The sequence below is a fragment of the Nannospalax galili genome, unplaced genomic scaffold (assembly GCF_000622305.1).
Source record: "Nannospalax galili isolate Female #2095 unplaced genomic scaffold, S.galili_v1.0 scaffold1428, whole genome shotgun sequence".
Lineage (NCBI taxonomy): Eukaryota > Metazoa > Chordata > Mammalia > Rodentia > Spalacidae > Nannospalax > Nannospalax galili.
The window spans coordinates 691,235-718,040 of NW_008358817.1; the positions used below are offsets into that span (position 1 = coordinate 691,235).

The 26,806-nt window shown below is 45.8% G+C and overlaps 2 protein-coding genes across 3 annotated transcripts in view; one reads left to right on the forward strand and one right to left on the reverse strand.

The window, feature by feature from the left end:
- Tmem50a (transmembrane protein 50A) overlaps positions 1-5,909 on the forward strand; it is a 23,710-nt gene extending 17,801 nt beyond the window's left edge. For both annotated transcript variants that reach the window (XM_008822296.2, XM_008822297.2), the window contains exon 7: positions 5,422-5,909. In XM_008822296.2, coding sequence (XP_008820518.1) covers positions 5,422-5,467 — 46 coding nt within the window. In that variant the 3' untranslated portion in view covers positions 5,468-5,909. The remainder of the gene's footprint in view (positions 1-5,421) is intronic.
- Positions 5,910-6,871: 962 nt separating this feature from the next.
- Positions 6,872-26,806, reverse strand: part of Rhce (Rh blood group CcEe antigens) — a 50,366-nt gene continuing 30,431 nt past the window's right edge. The window contains exons 4-9 of the mRNA XM_017795383.2: positions 20,083-20,220; positions 15,516-15,646; positions 13,578-13,657; positions 11,591-11,664; positions 9,293-9,570; positions 6,872-7,011 (exon numbers count right to left, since the gene is read on the reverse strand). Of these exons, the coding sequence (XP_017650872.1) occupies positions 6,924-7,011; positions 9,293-9,570; positions 11,591-11,664; positions 13,578-13,657; positions 15,516-15,646; positions 20,083-20,220 (789 nt within the window). The 3' untranslated portion in view covers positions 6,872-6,923. The remainder of the gene's footprint in view (positions 7,012-9,292; positions 9,571-11,590; positions 11,665-13,577; positions 13,658-15,515; positions 15,647-20,082; positions 20,221-26,806) is intronic.

Sequence of the window (26,806 nt, forward strand, 5' to 3'; positions counted from 1 at the left end):
CCACCATGCTCAGCATGTATGTGTATATATATATGTAAAATTTTATTTATTAACTTTTATTCTATGTGATATTCTATTTTCTGCATATATGTAAGTACACCCATGTCATGCAATGCCTGCCTAGGTCAGAACAGAGTGTTGGATCGTCCTGGAACTGGAACTATGGATAGTTGTTAGCCCTTATGTGGGTACTAGGAATTGAACCTGGGTCCTCTAAGAGCAGCCAGTACTCTTAATGGCTGGACCATCTCTCCAGCCCTGGCTTATATATTTTTAATAGTATGTTATTACTATATTTGGTTGTTTAATTTACCCCTGCCTGATTTCTCTCACCCATGTTATTTTTATAAAGTATGAAAAATGAAACTGCCATACATGGTGGTGCATGCCTTTAATCCCAGCACTTGGGGGGCAGAAACAGGCAGATCTCTGAGATTGAGGCCATCCTGGTCTCCATAGTGAGTTTCAGGACAGCTGTAGCTACAAGGAGACCCTGTCTCAAAAAGACAAAAAAAATAAAAAAGAAAGAAAGAAAGAAAGAAAAAGAAAGAAAGAAAGAAAGAAAGAAAGAAAGAAAGAAAGAAAGAAAGAAAGAGAAAAATGAGTCTAAGAATAAACATTTGAGAGAGTGGTTGCACACGCATTTAATCCCAGCACTCAGGAGGCGAGGCAGGTGGATCTCTGTGAGTTCAAGGCCAGCCTGCTTTACTTTAATTCCAGGTCAGTTGGGGCTACAAGGAGACCCTGTCTCAAAAAGACCAAAAAAAAAAAAAATTTTTTTTTGTATTACATGTTTTTCTTATGTGAGTGTGTGTGGTAAGGGATGTTTTATGTATGCTATAGCATACATCTGGAGGGTCAGAGGACAGCTTGCAGGAGTCTGTCACCATGTGGTCCCAGGGATCAAATTCAAGTTGGCAGGCTTGGTGGCAAGCCCCTTAATCCATTGAGCCAGCTTATTGGCCCAAGAAAGATTTTATATATGTTTTTGGTGGTGGTGGTGGTGTTTTTTTTTTTTGGTTTTATTTTTTTGGTCTTGTTGAGACAGGGTCTCCCTGTAGCCCCTCCTGCCCTGGAATTCCCTTTGTAACCCAGGCTGTCCTTGAACTCAAGGAGATCTGCCTGCCTCTGCCTCCCAAGTGCTGGGACTAAAGGCGTGTGCCACCACACCTGGCAAGATATATATATATTTTTTATTCTTTTTAATTCTGTGTGTGTCTATGTGTTTGTATATGGGTATATGCATGTGAATGCAGGTGCCTACAGAGGCCAGAGCTTCAGATTCCTCTGGATTTGGAATGTAAGGCAGTTGAGAGCTCCCATATCAAGTGGCTCACAGTTGCCTGGAACTCCAGCTCCAGGGTAAAGCAATGCCTCTGAATACCTGTACTCATGCAACACATGATTTGTCGTATTGTTTTATTTTGGGAGGGGGTTGTCTTTTTTTTTTTGGTCTTTCTGAGGCAGGGCCTTCCTGTAGCCCCGCTGGCCTGGAACTCTGTATGTAGACCAAGCTGGCCTCAATTTCCCAGAGATCTGCCTGCCTCTGCCTTCCTGAGTGCTGAGATTAAAGAGGTGCCGCCATATCCGGCCTCCGTAATTTTTTTTAATTTTATGTGCATGACTGTTTTGCCTGCATGTAAGTGAACTACATAGTGAGTTCCAGGACAAGCGTAGGCTATAGATTGAAACCCTATTTCAGGAAGAAAAAGAAAAAAGCCAAAATTTAAATTTTTATGTCAATTCTCTATTTTATTATTTTAAAATATTTTATTATTTTATGTGTATTAGTGTATTGCCTGCATGTGTCTAAGTGTACCTGTGTCATGCAGTGCCTGTGGAGGTCAGAAGAGGCCAATCCCCTGGAACTGGAGTTAGTTGTTAGCTGCCATGTGGGTGCTGGGAACTGATTCCGGGTCCTCTGCAAGAGTAGCCAGTGCTCTTAATTGCTGAGCCCCTATTATATTCTTATACTTCTTTTTTTTTCAATATTCATTATTTTTGTTTTATGTATATGCATGTATTGCCTGCATGTATGTAAGTGCACCTGTGTCATGCAGTGCCCAAGGAGGACAGAAGAGGCCTGGATCCCTTGGAACTGGAGTTACGGAAAGTTGTTAGCTGCCATGTGGGTGCTGGGATTCAAACCTGGCTCTTCTGCAAGAACAGTCACTGTTCTTAACTGCTGAGTCATCTCTCCAGCCCCTTTATATATAATTCTAAGAAAGGGTATAAACCGCTTCCTGATTATAATTTTGTTTTCATTTTTTAAAACACTCAAGTATTAGCTGGGTGTGGTGGCGCACGCTTTAATCCCAGCACTTGGGAGGCAGAGGCAGGCAGATCTTTGTGAGTTCAAGGCCAGCCTGGTCTGTATAGTGAGTTCAGGTCAGCTGGGACTACAGGGAGACCCTGTCTCAAAAAGACAAAAAAAAACAAAAAACCACTCAAGTATTTACCTTTATTAAAGGCCTTGTTTCAAATTGATCATCCTGACTGTGGTCTTAACCTTGAGTGTCCGCTGGGAATTAGAAAACGGGTGAGAAGAAAAGACAGAGTAAAAAGCAGCAAACGCCATGGGCCACCCTCATTGGCCCCCATCTCCCCACACTCACTCTTCTGTCTGGGTCCTGGTGGTGCTGCAGGCAAATTGACTTCTCCCTTGTCCCCTTTCCCACCGTTTAAGTCCAGGTCATCTGTTACCTCGGCGGTTCTTATCCATCGCATCTTCCCTCTGATCCAACTTTCCCCTTTCAGTTCCTTCTATAGGAAGTTCCAACCTGTCTTTCCAAACCAACAGTATTTAAGTCCTTGAGCCATCTGCAGAAGCGATCAGGATGAGGGACCGCTCATCCTGACTCAGCCCACAACTGTATTTTATTTAATCTATATACTATTTATTTCACAGAGCCAACATTTAACAGTAAAAAAATTGTCATAGGCGCTGGAGAAATGGCTCAGTGGTTAAGAGCACTGACTGCCTTTGCAGAGAGGACCTGGGTTCCGTTCCCAGAACTCACATGGCAGCTAACAACCATCTGTCACTCCAGTTCTAGGGGATCTGACACCCTACTCTGGCCTCTGTGGGCATTGCACCATATGAGGGTACGTGCAGGCAAAACACTATATACATAAAATAAATTTAAAAAGAGTTTTGACGAGGCTGGAGAGATGGCTCAGCAGTTAAGAGCACTGACTGCTCTTACAGAGGACCTGGGTTTGTTTGATTCCCAGCACCCACATGGCGGCTGGGAACCGTCCTTAGCTCCAGTTCCAGGGGAATCCGATGCCCTCTTCTGACCTCTGTGGCATTGCACGACACATAAAATAAAAATAATAAATAAAATATTTTAAAAAAAGATTTGACATAAAAATCTGAATTTTGAATTTTTTCTTTTTCTTCCTAAAATAGGGTTTCAGCCTAGGCTGTCCTGGAACTCACTGTGTAGCACAGGCTAATTTTGAGCTGGAGGTTGTCCTATTGTCTACCTTCTCCAGTAACTATAGGGTTGAATCACCATGCCCAGTGGCTTCCTGGTTTGTTTGGGTTTTTTTATTTTTATTTTATTTTTTATTTTTTTGTCTTTTTGAGACAATCTCCCTGTAGCCCCAGCTGGCCTGGAACTCACTATATAGACCATGATGGCCTTGAGCTCGGAGATCCACCTGCCTCTGCTGGGATTAAAAGCCTGTGACACCATGCCTGGCTTTGGCTTCCTGGTTTTTAAGAAACAGGAAGATCAGCAGCCCTGGGCCGACCATTCAGCTGGGCAGATAGCTGTTCCCTACTTCTGTGCAGCCAGGGACTCTTAAAGGACACACTGCCCCAGGGTGTGCAAGCTGGCCTCTTCCCCACTCCCTCCACAGCCTGTGGGGTGTCTACCCTGACAGTTGCCCACAAAGGCTGGCTGCCACCAGATTCTGCCCTCTCTTCACTAAACCATTCCTAGTCATCCCCTCCCCAGTGCCTTTTTAATGCATGTGATAGATCTCCAGTGCTACATCAGTGGAAGGCTAGAAGACAGAACAACAGCCCCTCTCAAAAGCACTAGCCCTGGAGGGCCTATTCCTGGGCTGTTTCTGGAGCTCAGTGTTTGTTGGGGTGGGGTGTAGGGGGAGGGTTGTTTCTTTAAGAGAAGCAGTCTTGTTCTCTAGCCCAGGCTGGCCTCAAACTCCTGGGCTCAAGTGATCATTCTGCCTCAATGTCCTAAGTAGCTGGAGCTACAACATACATGCCATCAGGCTTGGTGGGAATTTCTTTTCTCTTCATGCATGCCAGGCAGGGCTCAACCTCAGAGCTGCACCCCCAGCCATGGCTTCCTGGCATTCAGAGTTGCTATTTCTTTGTCCAAAAATGTACTGTTCATTTTCTCAGTGGCTCTCTTTCTTGCCAACTTGTCATTTGGCATTTAAACTTCCCCTTTTTAAATTATTACATTGTGTACATTTGAATGTGTGTGTGCACATGTGTGGTCAGAGGACAGCTTTTGGGAATCGGTTCTCTCTGTCTACCTTCACATCTGTCCCAGGGATGGAACTCAGGTTCATCAGGCTGAGCCATTTCCCATATCCCTTTGCAAACTCCTTTAGGCAGCAGAGCATGTTGGGGCACACTTATAATCCCAGCACTCAGAAAGCAGAGGCAGAGAATCACCATATGTTCAAAGCTAGCCTTGTTTATGTAGCAGGTTCCATCCAGCCAAGTCTATGTAGTAAGACCCTCTCAGAAAAGCTAAACCAAAACCTGAGCTGATTCAGGAAAGTGAATTCTGTTTCTGCGCCTCTTTACTGTTTGGTATATACTCCACCACCACCTACTGAAGCACGTAGAACGTGTTATCAGATATAAGCAGGTTGAGGGCAAAGACTGTGCCTTATCTATCTGTACAGGCCTAACGCATCAAGGTACCCCATAAAGGTTGTAGATGGGGCTGCAGCTCAGTGTTAGGCCCTGGCTTCCATATCCAGCTCACCTCCCCCCTCTAGAAGCCCTGTTGGATCAAGTATGTAATGATGACATGCTAAACATTGTTTCACTTTTCAAAAGTCCCACCAGGAAAAGCTCAGTTTGGGGATAATGACAGTAGTGGTTGAGCATAACGAAGAATTCGTGTCTCTAAAATGATTAGTTTGTGTTGGTAAGAGGTGCTTTTTTTTTTTTTTTTTTTTAAAGTTTTGGGGGTGGTTTTTTGTAGCGCTGGCTGGCCTGGAACTTGCTATGTAGACCAGGGTGGTCTTGAACTCACCAATGATCCACCTACCTCTGCCTCCCAAGTACTAGGATTAAAGGCATGTGCCACCATGCCCGGCTAACAGATGCTTCTTATACAGCTCAGTGCTGGTTCTTTGTCACATGATTCCTAGCCTTCTCTAAGTTTCCCAGCCCAGGCAGTCATGTTATGTTTCTTGCTTTGTCCACAGAGGGCTGGTTTTTAAGTTTGGCCGCACCGAGGACTTATGGCAGTGAAGATGAGGGGTTGCTGGAGCACGACTGCCCTACATGGAGGTTTTTTTTTTTTTTGGTTTTTTGGTTTTTTGGTTTTTTTTTTAAACTGCTCACCCTCAGTCTTTTGTAATGCTGTTTTCTAAACTTATTTCTGAGTGTAATCTCAGCTTAAAGACGTGTAATGCTAAAATCGTGAGAACTCACTATGTAAACAGCAACACAATCCAGCGTGGCATACAGTTGATCAACTTCTACAGCATTAAAGGAAACTTTGCAAGAGTCACTCCGTCAGGTTCTATCATGGTCTAAAGAATCGATTACAAAGAAATAGTCATTGGGATGAGGATTTGCTCCTCCGTCCAATGTTGACTAAGCTCAGCCTCTTCTGTGTCTGATATTGAATGATGTATGAACATTTTCTTGTTATTAAAAACTATTCAGTGGACAAAGTTCTTTTTCATTATGCTTTGTGTTTGGTTTGTATGATTCTACCAAAAAGTTCTGTGAGTATTTCAGTGCAAGCAGTATTTGAAGGCTTCCAGAGAGAGTGCTTGTGCCTGAAGAGAAGCCCAGGCCAGCACCAGGCTCCTGACCCTTCTATGGCCAGCTCCATTGTACCAATAATTCCAGGGTAAGATTTGACCAGCTGGGACACAGGGTGCTAGTGGGACACAGGTGGTTTACCTCACATTTGCCATGGAGGAAAGGCAGAAAGGAACAGACTCAACACCTAGTATCTCAGGTGACATAAGGTTTTTTTGTTTTGATAGTGAATTGGATTCAGCATTTCATTTCCCCCTGAACAGAACCCCTAAACTGAACAGTCCAGCAAGGTTGTTTTCACTACACATAGGGGCTATCAGTAGGAACTCTTGTCGTTACCCCCTCCCCACCCTGCACCCCCAGCTGGTAAAATAAGAGTAGATGTTCCTCAGAATGACAGCTTAAAATGCTGTTCCCCATCAGATGACCTAGAGCTGGCCTTCCAAGAGACATGAACAGTGCCTTAGATGATTTAAATGTGTGGGCCCTTCCATGCCGTGAGTTTGAATATTGTTGACTCATCAAGACACACAAAAAGGACCGCTTTGCTCTTGTCCCCTGTGAAATCCCAGACAACAGATACTAGGGTGGCATGTCTCAGAAGTGATCTTAAGAACTTGAGATCGTGCATCCCTATCCCACAACTGACCCCACAATCTGCCCAGAGAGTGCTGAGGGCCTTATGAGGATTGAAAGCCTTATTTCCCTATTGCATACTGCCACCTCCACAGCTGTGGCCAGGTGTTTACCCGAGTAGCAACCTTATAAACCATGAGAAAACAGAATTGGACCGAAACCTTAGTAATGCATCTGCAATCAGCAATATTAACAAGTGTCTTTCATGAAACCAAACGTAAAACTTAAATGACCATTTAGGTGTTTTCAGCCTTTTAATACCAGATTTACATAGGAACAGTGCTGTAATGCGCTTACATCACGAGAGGAGACCATGGAGGTTTCTTTCCACGCTCCACTTCATTCCCAGGTGCTTTTGCTTAAAATCCAGTAGCCAAGTGAGGGAACTGTGAAAGGGAAGCACAGCTTTTTACTACAGAGGAACCCTTGTTCTCTGGGAAAAAAACATTTATGGGAAGGCATGTGTCTGTGTTTCTGTATGTATGTATGTGCATGCAGAGGCCAGAAGAGGGCATTGGATCCCTTATAGCTGAAATTACAGATGATCGTGTACTGAGATCCGAACCCTGGTCCTCATAATTGAGCAGCCAGTGCTATTAACTGATGAGCCATCTCTTCAACCCCTTTGAAAGTTTCCAGCTTGATCTTTTTGTTGTCCTTTAAAATTTTTCTCTTTTTACGTGTTTGAGTGTTTTGCCTGCTTTTATGTAAGTGTACCAGGTGCATGCAATGCCCATGGAGGCCAGAAGAGGGTGTCAGATCTCAAACTGGAGTTTATGGACAGTTGTTAGCAGCTATGCGGGTGCTGGAAACTGAACCCAGGTCTTCTGCAAGAGCAGCCAGTGCTCTTAACTGCTGAACCATCTCCAGTCCCTCTCTTGATCTTTTGAAACTTACCATAATCTAAACATCTCACCTCAAATAGCAGAGAGGTTCGTTTTCAAAATCTGAATTAGAAGAGGTTTGTTTGTTTGTTTAGTTGGTTGGTTGGTTTTGGTCTTTTTGAGACAGGGTCTCCCTGTAGCCCCAGCTGTCATGGAACTCACTATGTAGACCAGGCTGGCCTTTGAATTCACAGAGATTCGCAAGGCATGCGCTAGCACGCCTGGCCTTAGAAGAGATTTTAAATCTAACCTTTCTTTCTCTTTCTGTCTTTTTGTTTGTATCTTTTCATTTTATTTATGTGTATGTATGTATCTGCTTGTGTGTATGTATACCATGTGTTCAGTACTCCTGGAGGCCAGAAGAGGTTGTTGGAACCCCTGGAACTGGGGTTACAGGCAGTTGTGAGCCACCCAGTATGGGTGCCGTGGACTGAACCTGAGTCCCCTGTGAGAGTAGTCACCAGTATTCCTAACAACTGAGCCATCTCTCCAGCCCTTTCTATTTGGAGACAAAGGTCTTGGTATGTAGCCCAAGTTATCCTTGAACCTGCTATCTTCCAGCCTTAGCTTTCAATTGCTGAGCTTACACACATGAACCACCGCCATCTCCGTGTAGTTCTTTTCATGATGCATTGACAGGCATCTGACTTGAATACCTCCTGTGACAAGGAGCTCACTACTCCCTCATGCATTAGCTCATTCCATTTTGCAGCAGTTCGATTTGTTAGCATGCACACTGCATCTCCCAGACCTAGTGAAATTCTGTGAAGCAACACAGGGAAAATAGCCTCCTCTTCTGTGCAGTTGTGTTTCACGTGTTTGGAATGAGTTCATGGGTCTCCCTTGGGTCGTGTCTTCTGCAGGCTGAATATATCCTGAGGGTTTTGTTGTTTGAGTCTGTGGCATACTACAGACTGTCATGCAATGTCACTGGATCTTGAGTAGCTATGGATCAAAAGAATCCTGGGGCTGGAGGTTTGGAGCTAACAGTGTTTTCTGTGTCTCAGTTGGGGTGCTCATCTCACAAACATAGGCTCCTCTAGACCCTCCCCTGCTGTGGGGGAGAGTTCTAGTGTCTGTTTTTCAGAGATGGGAAGCTGGGGTTGTGTGAGGCCACAGGGTTGAAAGTGGGAGAAACCTGGTGGGGTCCACAGCACATGCTGTCAAAACGAAATGTTCAGTTTCATTGTATAGTAGGAAAAAACACCCCAGAAATGAAGGTGCCCTGCCCAGGGGCTGAAGCAGAGGAGTTAGGCGTGGAATTCAGATCTCCCCACAGAACAGTGCTCCTTCACCAAGGCTCGCTGAGACTGACAAACTGCTAGTGGACTCTGCGTCAGTTTCACTTCTTTACAGGCTGCTCAGACATAAGTGAGATGGGTGGGGCATGGTGGCACACATCCTTAATCCCAGCACTCTGCGGGCAGAGGCAGGCAGCGCTCTGAGTTCGAGGCCAGCCTGGTCTACACAGTGAGTTCCAGACCAGCTGGAGCTATACAGGGAGACGGTTTCTCAAAAATGAATAAATAAACAAAAGCCATACACAAAAACACTGCACTATGGCTAAAGTCTGGGCTTCCTGTTCCAGGTGCACACTTTGTTTCACCTGATGTTGCAGTGGCTGGGGTCAGGGGCCCTTGGATTTTCTTTATTTATTCAGCAGTTATTGCAGCCCAAACAGGTGAGCTGGATATGTGTCCTGTTTGTGGTTGACAAGTGCGGCATTTGATATATAGTCATTGTTCAATAAACACTTGTGGAGTGAATGAGTGGATTAAGCTACCTTTCTAATTCCTTCACTGACTCCCCCAGCTGCTGATAGAGGGGTACGAACACTTGCAGGGGACTGGGAGAGACTGGCTGTGGACGCCAAAAACCCATTGCTGTGCAGAGAAGCTGGCACAAGATGAGGCGGGCCACAGAGTACAGACAGCATGGTTGATTCTCAGAATAACTGTGGAGTAGAGGAGGCCCAAGAAGAGTGGGGCTGTGTGATTCCAGCCAGGCAAAAGTACAGAAAGCCTCAGTCACAGGAGAGTTCAGCGGCTGCCTGGGGTGAGCCTGAGAGAGGTAGGAAAGGAGAATTTCAGAGGGGCTCAGGAACCTTTGGGAGTGGTGGGTATAGAAACAGGTTAAACATATCCAGTTGTATACTTTAAAATTTTTTTTGAGATAGGGTCTTAGTCTAGCTCAGACTGCCTCAAACTCAGAGCAATCCTCCCACCTGAGCCTCCAAGCATTGGGATTAAAGATGTGTGCCACCACACCCAGCCTCCCCTTATATGCTTTTAAGTGGTGCAGTTCATCACATGCCAGTTAGACTTGGATAAAGCTGTTGGAAGGGGAAGAGGAAGAAGAGGTACTTCCTTCCACATTTCCTGCTGCTGGGCATGTGTGCCCAGGCCCATAACAGGGCTACTTCTCTCCCCTTTGTGGTCAGAGTCTTGGATGCTGGCTAGTAAAAAGGCCTGGCCTAGGACTTAGTCCCAAATGGAAGCTCTGTCATTCCTGATTGACTTCATTAAAATTCTGTAGACAGAATTACAGTAAGGCTCTCCACAGGACTGAGGTCACACTGAGCAGTATCCAATGGGTGTGTATCTGATGCCCAACCCCAAGATGGAATAGAAGGACCAGGGCACAGCTGGGTAAGGTGAGCACACACCTGTAACCCCAGCACTCAGGAGGTGGAGGCAGAAGCAGAAGGATCACCAATCAGAAGCCACTAGGCTTTAGTGAGACCCTGAAAGGAGGGAGGGAGACCCTAGACTCCTACACTGCCAACTTCCTGTCACTAGCTGTAAGTCATCAGGAGTTGTGCTCTAGGGGCTGGAGATATGGCTCAGTGGTTAAGGATACTTGCTGTTCTTCCAGAGGACCTGGGTTGTGTTCCCAGCACCCACATGGCAGCAGCTAACAACCATCTGTAACTACAGGTCCAGGGGACCAGACGCCCCTCTACTGACTTCCATTGGCACTGCATGACACAGGTACACTTACATCCGTGCAGAAAATACACTCATACACATAAGATAAAAATCCATTTTTGGGGGGGTCTTTTTAAAGTAGGGTCTCTCTGTAAGCCCCAGCTGTCCTGGAACTCACTATGTAGACCAGGCTGGCCTTGAACTCACAGAGATCTGCCTGTCTCTGCCTCCCAAGTGCTGGGACTACAGGTGTGCACCACCATGCCCGGCTAAAAATCAATTTTTAAAAAGAGTTGTGAGGCTGCAGAAATGGCTTAGCGGTTAGGAGCACTGATTGCTCTTTCAGAGGACCTGGGTTCGATTCCCAGCACCCACATGGCGGCTATGAACCGTCCTTAACTCCAGTTCCAGGGGAATCCGATGCCCTCTTCTGACCTCTGCAGCATCGCATGACACGGGTGCACTCATATATGCAGGCAATACACTCATACACATAAAATAAAAATAATAAAAAGAATTTTTTTAAAGTTGTGTGCTAGATAGCTGTGCGGTGGCTCACTGTGAGACCTTGGACAAGCCATGTCCCCACTCCAAGCATCTCTCATGTAGGGGTTGAACTTACAGCCCAGAGGTTTCTCCTGCTCTTACACTGCACAGTTCTGTTGTCCTCCTGCCAAACTATTTGCTCACATTGATGACCCTAGAGGGGAATGGGAGAATGGCCACCAACACACTTCTCACCAACCATGAATGATCTTGAGGCCTTAGGGAAATGGTAACTTTTACCAGCTTCTTAGGAAACATGCATACACCTGCATACAGGCACACACATGCACACACTCACATGTGCACACACATGTGCTATGGACTTACATATATACCCAATCATCTCAAGTTTGTACATTCAGAGTCTATCCTGTCGGGCTCACACAATAGCTCAGTGGGTTAAAGCACTTACTCCCGCAAGCCTGATGGGCTTGAGTTTTCTGAGTTTGATCCCTGGATCTCATGATGGAAGGAAAGAATCAACTCCCAAGGGTTGCCCTCTGATCTCCACACACATGCCATGACACTCATGTGACACCCCCAATAATGAATAAAATAAATAAAAACTTTTTAAAAAATCTACCATGTTAATAGCTTAGAAATCTTACCTCCCAGAAAGTTTGATCATCAAAATATTTGGCTGCGTGAGGCGCTTTCCATATTTTGACATTTAGGAGCAAACCTTAAACAAACGATAATTAAATGGTAAAACGTTCAGAGCACATTTGTTACCTCAAGATTAATGAAAATATTGTATGTAGGCTCCAGTATCTCAACAGAAACTTTCTTCTATCATGGAGACACTCGTTTGGATCAGCTTTGTTAATACTGTAGCCATTAAGCAACTGGTGAAGCAAGGCTCTTACGGGACTCGGGCCACACTGAGCAGTATCTGCTGGTGTGGATCTCACCCATCTCCAAGACGGGACAGAAGGGCCCTGGCATGGCTGGGTGAGGTGAGTGCACATCTGTAACCCCAGCAGTTAGGAGGCAAAGGCAGAAGGACCACTGGTCAGAGGCCACTTGACTTTATAGCGAGACTCTGGATGGAGGGAGGGAGGGAAGGAGGAAAGAAAAAAGAAGAGGAGGGAGGCGTGGTGGATCCATTTCAAGCACAAGAGCTACTACTGTGGAGAGCGACCCCCTTGAGGCTTGCCCACCTTTCTCTGCCTCCGGAGTAGCTAGACCCACGGGTACAGCTCACCATACCTGACTGTGTATAGGTGTATAGTTGTGCACACCTGAGTGTAAGTGTAGAAGAGAGGGGGTACTGGGTGTCCTTTTCTATCTCTCCACCTATTCCCTTGAGGCAGGGTCTCCCCCTCACAGTTGGAGTTACAGGCATCCGTGGGACACCTGGCTTGTTATGTGGGTGCCGGTATCTGAATTTCAGTCCTGATGACTGGGCAGTGAGCGCTCTTAACTCCTGAGCCATCTCTTCAGCTGCTATTACTTTCTTGGTCTTTTTGAGACAGGGTCTCCCTGTAGCCCCAGCTGGCCTGGAACTAGCTATGTAGACCAGGCTGGCCTTGAACTCACAGAGATCCACCTGCCTCTGGCTCCCGAGTTCTGGGATTAAAGGTGTGCGCCACCACATCTGGCATCAGCTGCTATTACCCACCACGTCCGGCATCAGCTGCTATTACCCACCACGTCTGGCATCAGCTGGTATTACTTTTAATGAGAATTGGTTCCACAGTATTAAATGATAGGAGTAACCCAAGTGTGCGTGTGCTTCGTGGATTCTTATCTTCCTCTCATGACGCATGTCTTAACTAGCTTGTTGATGCAACCAAGCACACCTAAGGTAGCTGAGATTACACAAATTATCTGTCACCTGAGTGGATTTTCCAGTTTCTTGGTTTTTTCATTATTGATGAAAATCCATTTTTATGGATTTCATGTTTTTTGAAACATGAAATCTTCATGTTTTATGAGACAACACTGAACTTATTTTGAGGCTTTTTTTAAAAAATCAGGACCACCACTAGAAATGTTAGCTTACAAAATGAGCCATGTGACATGGGGAAGATCTACACCTGTTCAAAGCCATTGATCTATTATTTCAACAGCCCCAGACATTCCAGTGTTTGTTTTGTTGGGTTATTTTGCCTTGTTTTTGTTGTTGTTGAGTTTTCCTTTTGTTGTTTTGAAACAGTCTCACTATATAGCTCAGGCTGGCCTGGTACTTGCTATGTAGACCAAGCTGGCCTTGAACTCACAGAGATTCACCTCCCTCTGCCTCCTGAATGCTGGGACTACAGGTGTGTGCCACCACTCCTGACCTGATTCTTTTTTTTTTTTTTTTTTTTTAGGTCTTTTTTGAGACAGGGTCTCCTTGTAGCCCCAGCTGTCCTGGAACTTGCTATGTAGACCAGGCTGGCCTTGAACTCACAGAGATTTGCCTGCCTCTGCCTCCTGAGTGCTGGGATTAAAGGGATTCTTGGATTTGCAAAATCAACATTGAGCCTCTTGCTTCACTGAGATGGAGCTGAGAGGTTGGTCACTCCAAGGGGAAGGGATCAAGCACATTTCCTTTTCCACCCAGCCACAGGGTAGGGCATGGTCTAAAAGAAAGGGTCATGTTATACTGACCTGTCACAAGACCAGATATCATCCCCATGGCCATAGCAAAGCTCAGAGCCCCAGTGTCACTGAATATCTGGCTGCTGACCCTAGAAAGGACAGAGCAGAAGAGCCACAAGACATCAGGCTGCGATCACCTGGGACAAGGAGACAGCTGGCGTCAGTGGTGTCCCTGATAGAAGGGCCATGAAGGGACCAAGTATCATCTCCCCAGCTGGCACATCCCTGTCATTTCCCTGTAGAGCCACAATGTGGCTGGAACAGGATGAGGGGTTCCATTACCCTCTTTGTCACATTAAAATCCTCAGATCCTGGGGTTAGAGAGATGGCTCAGGGTTTAAGAGTCCTAGCTGCTCTTGCAGAGGACCCAGGTTCAATTCCCAGCACCCACATGGTGGTTAACAACCTCCAGTAACTCCAGTTTCAGGGGAGCTGATGCCCTCTTCTGACCTCTGTGGGCATTGCATGACATGGGTACACTTACATATATGCAGTCAATATTCTCGTACACATAAAATTAATAAAATATTTTTTAAAACTCCTCAAGCCGGGCATGGTAGCACACGCCTGTAGTCCCAGCACTTGGGAGGCAGAGACAGGCAGATCTCAGTGAGTTCAAGGCCAGCCTGGTCTACACAGTGAGTTCCAGGACAGCTGGGGCTACAGGGAGACCCTGCTTCAAAAAGACAAAATAAAATAAAATAAATAATAAATAAATAAATAAAACTCCTCAGACTCCATGGTTCAGCCTCAGCCTGGTCCCACTGGCCCTTCGGTGTAGCACTATAGACAGTGAGCCATGTTGATCAACCCAATTTTTGCTTTGTTTTTGTTTCTTTAGATAGGGTCTTACTTAGCCCAGGCTAGCTTCATATTTGCTTTGTAGTAGAGGATGACCTGCAACTCCCAATCTTCCTGTCTCTGAGACAGGTGCTGAGATTACAGGTGTGTGCCACCACACCCAGTTTATGTGGTGCTGAGGATGGAACCCAGAGCTTAGTGCATGCTAGACAAGCACTCTACCAACCGAGCTACATCGCCAGCCCAGGTCAAGCCAGTTTTGAAGCTGCTTCTGTTTCTCGTTCAACTCTCCACAGGCAAGTAAGAACACAGAGTCCAGCTCAGAGCCTGCCGGAGTACCATGCATGGTTACATCCACGTGCCAGTTACAGACATGCACAATGAGGACTCACCTTGTGTGTACACCACCCTGTGATAAAACTCCCTTTACTCAGTCTCCTCTCTGAACTCTTTGACAATGCCAAGAATCTGGGGATACCAGCTACAGTCTCTCCTCTCTCTCTCTCTCTCCCCCCCCACTCCTCTCACCTCTCCAGCCTTCACCATCAGCCACATTAAGGGTTTCAAGACCACTCATGACTCCAGGGTGCAAACTCTTACCCTGACTTCAACCACCATGGCTGCAAAAGTGTCCCAGTGGGTTTGAACCTGTCTGACCTGCTCTGTCTACATTTGTGGGGTCTCAAGACTGAGTACCTCTGCCCTGCTCCTAAGCTGCCCCTTTAGGGAAGAAAGGGGCTGGAAAACTGACAGTTCCATTGCAAGCAGAAGTTAGGAAGAATTTTTGAAGCTGGGTGTGGTGGCTCACACCTGTAATCTAAGACTCAGGAGGCTGAGGCTGGAGTGAGTTACACATCAGCTTGAGCTACAGTGTAAAACCCTGTCTTAAAAAATATTTTTTTGCAGGGCATGGTAGCACACACCTGTAGTTCCAGCACTTGGGAGGGGGAGGCAGGCGGATCTCTGTGAGTTCAAGGTCAGCCCGGTCTACATAGTGAGTTCCTGGACAGCTGGGGCTACAGGGAGACCCTGCTTCAAAAAGACTGAAAAAAAAAATTTTCTTTTCTGAATAAATTGGCAGCAGGGCTCTGGGCACCTTTTACCCTGAGTTGGATGGGGATAAGGGGAAGAAGTTGGGTGACCCACATGAGCATCGGGTAGATGTTCTGTGTGGCCGTCAGCAGAATGTAGGTGGCTGCTCCCAGCAGACCCGGAAAGCCGAAGGTGTAGTGCACCCCACTGGGGACTTGACTCGTCAGCGTTTGTTTCAAACACACCTGGGGACAAAAGGGCACCATAAGCAGATCTGCAAGTGAGACCCATATTCCATCCCTGCCCTTTCCACAGGTTCTTGACATCCAGGGCCAGCAAAGGGGGTGACATCACTTAAAGAAGTCTTTCTCAGACCTGAAGGTGCATTCACATCCCCTGGGAAATGTTTAAAATGCAGAGGAGGGAAGGGGAATGCGGGTCAGTGGAAAATGCTTGCCTAAAAAATGCAAGGGTCTGGAGGGACTCACAGGACCACAAACACACCCCACACACCCCCAACACAGATACACAACACAGATTCAGACAGATACACTACACACATATACGTACACACAGATACAGACACACATGCACATACACACAGATACAGACACACACACATATAGATACATAGATACAGGCACAGACAGATACAGACACACACTACCCCCAACACAGATACACAACACAGATTCAGACAGATACACCACACACATATACGTACACACAGATACAGACACACATGCACATACACGCAGATACAGACACACACATATAGATACATAGATACAGGCACAGACAGATACAGACACACACACAGATACACAGATACAGGCAACACACACATAGAGACAGACAGACACACACACACACAGATGCAGACACACAGAGACTCAGAAAGTACAGATTGACTCAGTGGGTAGAGGTACTTGCTGAGCAAACCTGATGACCTGAATTTGATCCTGGGAACCCATGTAAAGGTGGAAGGTAAGAACCGACTCCACCAAGTCCTTCTCTGACTTTCACACATGCAAATGGTGAGGAGGTAAAAGCTAGCTTTACTTCTGACAAGTAAATAGATAATGAAGATGTTGCACATTTGCCTTCTTCTACCTGAGAAAAAGTCCTGGTAAACCTTTTCTCCCACTGGCAAGGTCGCCCTCCAGCTGACTAGTTTAGACCAGTTAAGACCAAGGCCAGTCCTGGATGTATCTCAGCTTGGAGCTGTAGCCTGTCTGCTCTATCTTCTTTGTTGAAGTTGACATCCAAAATTAGGGGAGAGGAACCCCACACACACACACACATATACAGAAAACCCTTAAAAGGCCCAAGTCCTACTAGGGGCTTTGGATTTTTTGATTTCCAAGTCCCCTCTTCACTAACACTAAGCCATATACTGAGCAAGACATTAAAGTCTTTTGCTCTAGTAGCTCTAAATCTTTGGTGTTTTTTTGTTTGTTTGTTTTGTTTGTTTTTTTCTTTGTTTTTGGGTCTTTTTGAGACAGGGTCTCTCTGTAGCCTCAGCTGTCCTAGAACTCCCTATGTAGACGAGGCTGGCCTTGAACTCACAGAGATCCGCCTGCCTCTGCCTCCTGAGTGCTAGGATTAAAGGAATATGCCACCACACCTGGCCTTTTTTTTCTCTTTTTAAATTTATTTTTATGTATATGAGTGTTTTGCCTGCATGTATGTAAGTGTACTATGTGCATGTAATGCCTGTGGAAACCAGAAGAGGGCATGGGATCCTTTATGGATGCTTCTTAGTGTAGGCGCTGGGAACCAAACACAGTCCTCTCTGCAAGAGCAACCAGTGTTCTTAACCACTGAGCCATCTCTCCAATCCCATTTTATTTTAAATTATGTGCATACATATGTGTCTGTGTGGAAGTATATGCATGTGAGTGCAGGTGGCTACAGAGGCCAGAAGAGGGCATCAGATCCCTTTGAGCTGGAGTTACAGGCAGTTGTGAGCTGCTGGATATAGGTGCTGGGAACTGAATTCAGGTCCTCTGTGAGAACAGTATGTGCTCTTAACCACTGAGACATCTCTCCAGTCTCCTGCCTTTTAATTCTTGAATTAGAGTCAGTAACAATAGCATGTTACACACCCATACAGACATACACAATAGAGCTGGGTATAGTGGCCCACGCCTTTAATCCCAGCACTTGGGAGGCAGAAGCAGATGGATCTCTGTGAGTTCAAGGCCAGCTTGGTCTACATAGTGAGTTCCAGGCCAGCTGGGGCTACTGGGAAACCCTGTCTCAAAAATACAAAAATACAAAAAACAACCCCCCACAAAAACAAAAATATATGCATAATAATAAAATTAGAAAAAACTTTTAAATTTATTTTTATTTTATGTGTATGAGTGTTATGCCTGCATGTACTTAAATGCACCCATGTTGTACAATGCCTGAGGAATACAGAAGATGGCATAGCATGCCCCGGAACTAGAGTTACAGATGGTTGTTAGCCACCATGTGGATGCTGGGATTCAAACCTCAGTCTTCTGCAAGAACAGCCAATGCTCTTAACAGCTGAGTCATCTCTCTAGCCCTTAAAAACATCTCTCCAGCCCTTAAAAACTATTTTTTTTTGTCTTTCTGAAGCAGGGTCTCCCTGTAGCCCCAGCTGTCTCACTATGTAGACCAGGCTGGCCTTGAACTCACGGAGATCTGCCTGCCTCTGCCTCCCAAGTGCTGGGACTACAGCTAAAAACTCTTTTTAACTAAAAAAAAGAAAGACCCAGGGTATAAACAAAATTTACTAGACCTAAGAAGCAAAAGAAATTTACAAGAATTACAAGGCAATTCCCCAAGATTATACAAAAAGTAACAATTTGCTGGAAAAAGAGACTCCTCTACTAACTGAGCCTCCTGAAGGAAACTTCCAGAGATGCAACTCTGGGGAGTTGTCACCATGCTGGGTTGGCTTTTTGGTGATTCAGTTGCTTTTGAATCACCCATGCCCTAGTAATTGACCCTAATAAATTTATTGGTTCATTAAGCTAGACTTTGGTAGAGCCCCTTCTTTGGTCTGTTGTCAGTGCCCTATCTGGGGTGAATAAGTTAGTTCATGTCCCCTCAGGAAAAGTCACACAAGTGTGTTACACTCTTTGCTCCCCAGCACTCTGACAAGTTCACTATCTGACTGGAGTTTGAACGCACCATCCACCTTTCCCCGAATGCAATGGGTTCCCACCTTGGTAAGTGTAAAGCCAAGATAAACACAGTTAAGACACAGACAAGTGGGGAAAGGTGTATCACTACCTACAGCAGGCAAAGAGAGGTTGGGGTCATTTCCAAAGCAATGCTCTCTGAACAAAACCATGGACACTCTATTCAGGGGTCTGCTTACTTATATAAGGATCTGCATGCACGGTTAAGGAGTACTTTCCTGGGCATGCCTAGTTTAAAATTATAATTTAAAAATAAAAAATAGTCGACACACTTTTTGAGCATGCTTAGCCCAAAGTCATGAAACACATATGTAAAAGATTAAAAAATATTTTATGGGGCTGGAGAGATGGCTCAGCGGTTAGGAACACTGGTGGTTCTTGCAGAAGACCCGACTTCGAATCCCAGCACATGGCAGCTAACAACTGTCTGTAACTCCAGTTCCAGGGCATCCGACAGCCTCTTCTGTCCTCCACGGGCACTGCATGACAAGGGTGTACTTACCTACATGTAGGCAATACACGCATACACATAAAATAAAAACTTATGTGTATGCGTGTATTGCCTACATGTCAAAGGGTGTTGGATTCCCCTGGAGCTGAAGTTATGGCCAGTTCTTAGCCACAATGTGGGTGCTGGGAATTGAACCCAGTTTCTCTGCAAGAGCAGCCAGTGCTCTTAACTGCTGAGCCATCTCTCCAGCCTCCATGTAAAAGATTAAGTGAGGCTGGAGAAGTAGCTCGGCAGGTTAAGGATCTTGCTGTCAAGCCTGGCGACCTGAGTTTGGTCCCTGGACTCTACAGTAGAAAGAGAACAGACTTCCAAAAGTTGTCCTCTGAGCCGGTATGGTGGCTCACACCTTTAATCCCAGCACTTGCAGGAGGCAGAGGCAGGCAGATCTCTGAGTTCAAGGCCAGCCTGGTCTACACAGTGAGTTCTAGGCCAGCTGGGGCTACGAGGAGACCCTGTCTCAAAAAGGCAAAAAAAAGTTGTCCTCTGACCTCCACTGGCACTCACAACAAATAAGTGCAATTTATTTTTAAATTTAAAATTAAGGAAAAAATAAGATTAAAATGATGGAAAAAAATGCCTCTGGACATGCTCAGCTTGGACCATAAAGTTTTAGCTGAAAATAAAGGAAATAAAGGAAAGGAGCTCTGGGATGCACACTGACACAGGAGTCTGCCTCTGAAGGTGCCACCTTCGTCTTTTTTTTTTTTTTTTTTTTTTTTTTTTTTTTGTCTTCTTGAGACAGGCTCTCCCTTGTAGCCCCAGCTATCCTGGAACTCACCATGTAGACCAGGCTGGCCTTGAACTCACAGAGATCGCCTGCCTCTGCCTCCCAAGTGCTGGGACTACAGGTGTGCGTCACCATGCCCTGCCTGCCTTAGTCTTTAACATACCCAACTATGACGCCAGCCTGGGAAGGCACCAACACCTGCCTCATGTACCCATGACAGCACACAGTGACAGCACACAGGGCAGCCGTTGACCAGTTCCTTACCGGCAGGCACTTGGCTCCCCCGATGGAGATCAACCCAGCCATGAGGCCCAGTACCATGGCGATCCAAGGAGAACTAATCAGGTGACAGGAAGCACCCACAGCCACGCCTCCTGCCAGTACTGCATTGTGGATGTGAACCTGCCAAGAAACAGCTTGTGGGTGGATGAAGTGAGGCTCAGAGAGGAAACCTTCTCTCTCACAGCCTTCTCAGCACACTGACAGTGAAGCACCTTGCAATATCCTTCCTGATTCCTAGATCCTCAAGCCATTTTTCTCCTGGGACCAGATGACCTTCACCCGTGGGCGCCCTCCCAAGCTCAGGGAACAGCCATCCTGATGCCAGCATCCTAGCCCCCTCTCAGGTGTGTTAGTGACCTGCCCTTGGGCACTAAGAATAGAGTTTCAAATGTGGTATTTCAAGCTTGGAATATCAGCATTCAGGAGTCTAAGGCAGGAGGAGCTAGAGTTGAAGGTAACTCAAGTTAGGTAAGATTCTGTCTTTAGCTGGGCCTGGTGGTGCAGGCCTTTAATCTGAGCATTCGGGAGGCAGAGGCAGGCAGATCTCTGTGAGTTCAAGGCCAGCCTGGTCTACATAGTGAGTTCCAGGACAGCTGGGGCTACAGGGAGACCCTGTCTCAAAAAGACCAAAAAAAAAAAAAAAATTGAAAACTCAAGAAGCAGAGGTAGTGGATCATCTGGTCTTTATAGTGAGTTCAGGCACATAGTGAGACACTGTCAAGAAAAGAAAGAGAGAGAGGGAGGGAAGGAGGGAGGGAGGGAGGGAGAGAGAAAGAGAAGAAAGAAAGAAAGAAAGAAAGAAAGAAAGAAAGAAAGAAAGAAAGAAAGAAAGAAAGAAAGAAGATGGAGAGCAATTGAGATGGATAGCCAGCATTGATCTCTGGCCCCCACAAGTGCACACATAGGCACACACGTGCACAATCAGGAGTATATCACATATACACACAGTCACACACACAAACATAAGAAAAAAAAGCCAGCCCAGTGTGGTAGTACATGTCTTTAATCCCAGCACTCGGGAGGCAGACGCAGGCAGATCTCTGTGAGTTCAAGGTCAGCCTGATCTACATATTGAGTTCCAGGACAGCTGGGGCTACAGGGAGACCCTGTCTCAAAAAGACAAAAAAAAAGAAAAGAAAGAGAAAAAGAAAAAAAATCTTAGACAAAGGGTCTTGCATAGAATTAAAAAGTTAAAAAGCAGGGTTTGTATTACTCTTGCCTCTAGGGTTTTGGGTTTTCAGGTTTTTTTTTTTTTGTTTTGTTTTTTTTTTGTCTTTATGAGACAGGGACACCCTGAAGTCCCAGCTGGCCTGGCACTTGCTATTATGTAGACCAGGCTAGCCTCGAACTCACAGGGTTCCGCCTGTCTCTGCCTCCTGAGTGCTAGGATTAAAGGAATGTGTCACCACACCCAGCTAACTTTGGGGTCTTTTAATATTTCAGTTATTGTTTTTACTTTATGTGTATGAGTGTATTGCCTGCATGTATGTAAGTGCACCTGTGTCCTGCAATGCCCATGGAGGTCAGAAGAGGGCTTCAGATCCCCTGGAACTGGAGTTACAGACAGTTGTTAGCTACCATGTGGGTGCTGGGAATCAAACCTGAGTCCTCTGCAAGAGCAGCCAGTGCTCTTAACCACTGAGCCATCTCTCCAGCCCCCTGTTTTTTTTTTTAATTTTATTGAATAATTTAAACATGTTAAATTTATGTGTACATGTGTGAGCCTTTGTGAGTATATGTGTACCATGTTTATGCAGGAGCCTGCAGAGGCCTGAAGAGGGCATAGGATCCCCTGAAACTGGAGTTATAGTTGGTTGTAAGTCACCACGTACGTGCTGGGAATCAACCCCTGGTCTTCTGCAAGAGCAGCAAGTGCTCTTAACCTCAGAACCACCTCTCCAGTCCAGGACTTTTTATTTATTTATTTATTATTTATTTATTTATTTAATTTTATTTACTATTTTTATTTTATGTGTATGCATGTATTGTCTGCATGTAGGTGAGTGCACCCCGTGTCGTGCAATGCCTGTGAGGACAGAAAAGACTGTCTGATCCCCTGGAACTGGAGTTACATCCCCTGGAACTGGGGTTAAGAACAGTTGTTAGCTGCTTAGCTGCCATGGGTGCTGGGATACGAACCTGGGTCTTCTGCAAGAACAACCAGTGTTCTTAACCGCTGAGCCATCTCTCCAGCCCCCAAAATATTTTATTTTTAATTATATATATGGGGGGTGTTATGCTTAAGTGTGCAGTGCCTGAGGAGGCCAGAAGAGGGCATGGAGTTGGAGTTACAGGCAGTTGTAAATTGCCCGAATGTAGGTACTGGAGTCAAATTCAGATCCTCTGCAAGAGTAGTATATACTCTTAACCACAAGGCCATCTCGATAACCTTAGATATTTTTGGTTTTTTATTTTATTTTTACTTTATGTGTACAGATGTTTTGCCTGTACATCTGTGAACATCTGTGTCCTGCAATGCACATAGAGGCCAGAAGAGGGCTTTGGATCACCTGAAACTGAAGTTATAGATGGTTGTTAGCCGCACTGTGCCCAGTTTATGCTGGGCTGGAGTTTGAATTCAAGGCCTCATGCATGCTAGACAAGCACTCTGACACTCTACCATCTGAGCAACATCCCCAGCCCAGGACCTACATTCATACATATTCTCTCTCTCTCTCTCTCTCTCTCTCTCTCTCTCTTTCTCTCTCTCTCTCTCTCCTCTCTCTCTCTCTGGGTCTCACTATGTAGCTCTGACTGACCTGAAACTTTCTGCATAAACCATGTTGATCTCAAACTCCTAGAGAAATCCACCTGCTTCTGCCATCTGAGTGCTGGCATTAAAGGTGTGTGCCATCACACCCTACCATGTATTATCTCTTAATTCCCACTTGACAGATGCAACCACTGAGGTTCAAAATATTGATGTGTCTTGAACAGTGTTATCTAACTAGCATAACTTTTTTTTTTAACTTCTGATTGTAATTTCATTCTTGAAATTTCTTGGGGGAAGAGGAAAGGCTGGCTAATTCTATTCCATTCTGCTCTTGTGATGTCTTTAACAATTAGCAGAAATGAGGCCGGGCGTGGTGGCGCACGCCTTTAGTTTAAGGCCAGCCTGGTCTACATAGTGAGCTCCAGGCCAGCTGGGACTACAGGGAGACCCTGTCTCAAAAAGACCAAAAAAAAAAAAAAAATTAGCAGAAATGGAGTCCACACTCAGATCTGTGTGGTATTATCATTGATGAATTTAAATTTTTAAAAAATTTTATGTGTATGCGTGTATTGCCTACATGTAGGTAAGTGCACCCGTGTCATGCAGTGCCTGTGGACGTCAGAAGAGGCTGTCAGATCCCCTGAGACAGGAGTTATGGACAGTTGTTAGCTGCCATGTGGGTGCTGGGATTTGAACCCGGGTCTTCTGCAAGAACAATTTAATTGCTGAGCCATCTCTCCAGCCCAGCATTAATGAATTTAGTCACCCCTGCCCACAGTCCCCAAGACAGACTGTGACAGTCTTGTGATGTTCCCTGATACTGCAGGCAAAGAAGGGTCCATCATCTCGTGGTATTTACCCACCGATAGGCTAGCCCTGAGGGAGAGCCTCAGACATTGTGGTAGGCTCCTTACACACAAGTGCTGCCCTAAGAGGCAGTCCTCTCCTCACCATGTTGATCCTCCCTTGGGGGTGGGACAGGGCTGACACTGAGGTGGCTGTCACTGTGCTGACCGCCAGGGCATAGTATGTGTTGAACACAGCCTTCTTCTTCTCACTTGGGACGTCCACCAGAGCAGAGTTGAAACTTGGCCAGAATATCCATAAGAAGAGGGTGCCTGGGGACCAGAGGGAGTCATTAGCCAGAACCACACTCCTCCTCCCAATTCCTGACCCTCTGGGACCTCAGAGGAGGAGAGTTCTGGAGCTAGCAAGTCATCCTGGTCATTTTCCAGCTGTGTGATTGGGCAGTCACCTCTTCCCTCCAAAGTCTCAGGTTGGTAGGGACCAGTCAACACATTTTCCAGACAAGGAAAGTAAGGTCCAGATCTCTGAAGTCTACAAACCTGGGCCTTCTGACTTTGTTCTGTGACAGGGTCTCCCTGTATCCCCAGCTGTCCTGGAACTCGCTATGTAGACCAGGCTGGCCTTGAACTCACAGACATCTGCCTGACTCTGCCTCCTGAGTTCTGGGATTAAAGGCGTGCGCCACCACACCCGGCAAGTGCTTATTTTTAAAATCCAAGCCATGCATAGTGGCTCATGTCTGTTACACCAGCACTTACTTGGGAAGTTGAGGCAGGAGAATTGCAGTGAGTTCAATGCCAGTCTACATAGTAAGTTTCAGGCCTGTCAGACCATCTCAAAAGAAAAAAAAAAAAGGTTTGTTTTGTTTTGTTTTTAGCAAGGGGAGATCTGCCCTGCTGAGGACTTCCGATCACTTGGGCCTTGCACACATACCCCCGCCCCAAGCCTTTAATAAAGTGGTTTAACCCTAGGGAAAAAAAAAAAGTTTATAGTGCCCTATGCCTTTAATCCTAGCACTTGGGAGGCAGACAGAGGTGGATCTCTGTGAGTTCGAGGTCAGCCTGGTCTGCCTAGTGAGTTCCAGGATAGCTGGGGCTACAGGGAGACCCTATCTCAAAAAAGACAAAAAAAAAAAAAAGCTTAGTGTGCTGCTTTCCCTGGGCTCTACCAGCCTGAAACACTCACCTGCTGTCCAGCTCCCGTCTGAGTTCCTGTCAGCTGCTCTTAGCTGTCCTGGATCACCACAGCCTTATTACTGTTCTCTCTCTACCCATCACCACTTGTAGACCCTTGTGCTGGGTAGCTTTAGTGTCAACTTGACACACCTGGGTTGAGGGAGCCTCAGTTGGGGAATTTCCTCTATTGGACTGGCCTGTGGCCATGTCTGAAGGGCATCTTCTTGATGAGTGATGTGGGAGGGCCCAGCCCACTGTGGGTGGTGCCACCCCTGAGCAGGTGGGCCTGTGTTGCATAAGAAAGCAGGCTGAACTTGGACCAGGGGAGCAAGCCAGTAAGCCGTGTTCCTCCATGGCCTGTGCTCCAGCTCCTGCCTCCAGGTTCCTGCCCTGAGTTCCTACCTTGGGCTCCCTGATGAACTGCGTCTTGGGAGATGTAAGACAAATAAACCCTTTCCTCCCCAAGTTGGTACTGGTCAGAGTGTTTTGTCACAGCGATGAAGAACAAACCAGGACAACCTCCATTCTTCTTTTCCTTCTTTTTTCAGTGTTAGAGATCAATCTCCAGGGCCTTGTTCTAGCCTACTTTTGCTCCCTCCCTCCTTTCCCTCCCTCCCTCCTTGCTTTTCTTTTGTTTTTGTTTGTTTTATTTTAATTATTATTTTTATTTTATGTGTATGTATGTTATGCCTGCATGTAGGTAAGTGCACCCATGTGGTACAATGCCCTCAGAGGACAGAGAGGCTGTCGGATCCCCTGGAACTGGAGTTACAGACAGTTGTTAGCTGCTGTGTGGGTGTTGGGATTCAAACCCAGGTCTTCTGCAAGAGCAGTCAGTGTTCTTAACTGCTGAGCCATCTCTCCAGCCCTTGTTTTGTTTCTTTGAGATAGGATCTCACACTGTAGCTCTGGTTGGGTTGGAACTCACTATGCAGCCCATGTTGGCCTCAAATTCATGCCTTTCCTTCTGCCTCAGCCTCCTGGGATTACAGACATGAGCCAATCTGCCTGGCTGATGCCCTACTTTCTTTTATTATTTTTTAAATTTTTAAATTTTTTGGTCTTTTTGAGACAGGGTCTCCCCTGACCTGTCCTGGAACTCACTATGTAGACCAGGCTGACCTTGAACTCACAGAGATCCACCTGTCTCTGCCTCCCAAGTGCTGCAACTATGCCACCACACCCGGCTCCTACTTTCTTTTAAACATTTCAATTACATTTATTAATCTGTGTGTGTTTATATGTACACATGTATGCTGGAAGTCAGGGGACAATTTATGGGAGGCAATTCTCTTCTTCCATTATATGGGTCCCTGGGGATGGAACTCAGGTCATCAGGCTTGGTGGCAAGTACCTTCACTCACTGAGTCATCTTGCCAGGCCATAATTTCATATATATCTCCATATTAATCATATACATATGATTTATCTTATGAGCACGTGCGTGTGTGTCTAAGAGTATGTATATATACCATGTGCATGCAGATGCTCAAGGAGGCCAGAAGAGGGCACCAGATTCCCTGGAACTGGAATTTCAGGTGGCTGTAAGCCTCATGACATGGGTACTAGGAACTGAACCGAAATCTTCTGTAAGAGCTGTCAGTGCTCTCTAGTCCCTAATTTTAATTTTTTTTCCTACCTTTTTTACTTCTTTGCCCAATTGCTTCCTTTCATTTAAAGTCAACTGTGGGGGCTGGAGAGATGGTTTAGTGGTTAGAGCACTGGTTGCTCTTGCAGAGGACCTGGGTTCAGTTCCCACACCCACGTGACAGCTAACAACCCTCTGTAACTCCAGTTCCAGGGGAATTCAACACCATTTCCTGACCTCTTCTGTCTGACATCGCATGACATGGGTGTACTTACACACATTCAGGCAATACACTCATACACATAAAATAAAAAATAATAAATAAAATATAAAAAAATATAAAGTCAAATGTAATGAGCCTCTATTCAAGAGACTCCTGCAGTGATGCGTCTTCTCAATGCAAGAACAAATATGGACTCACGT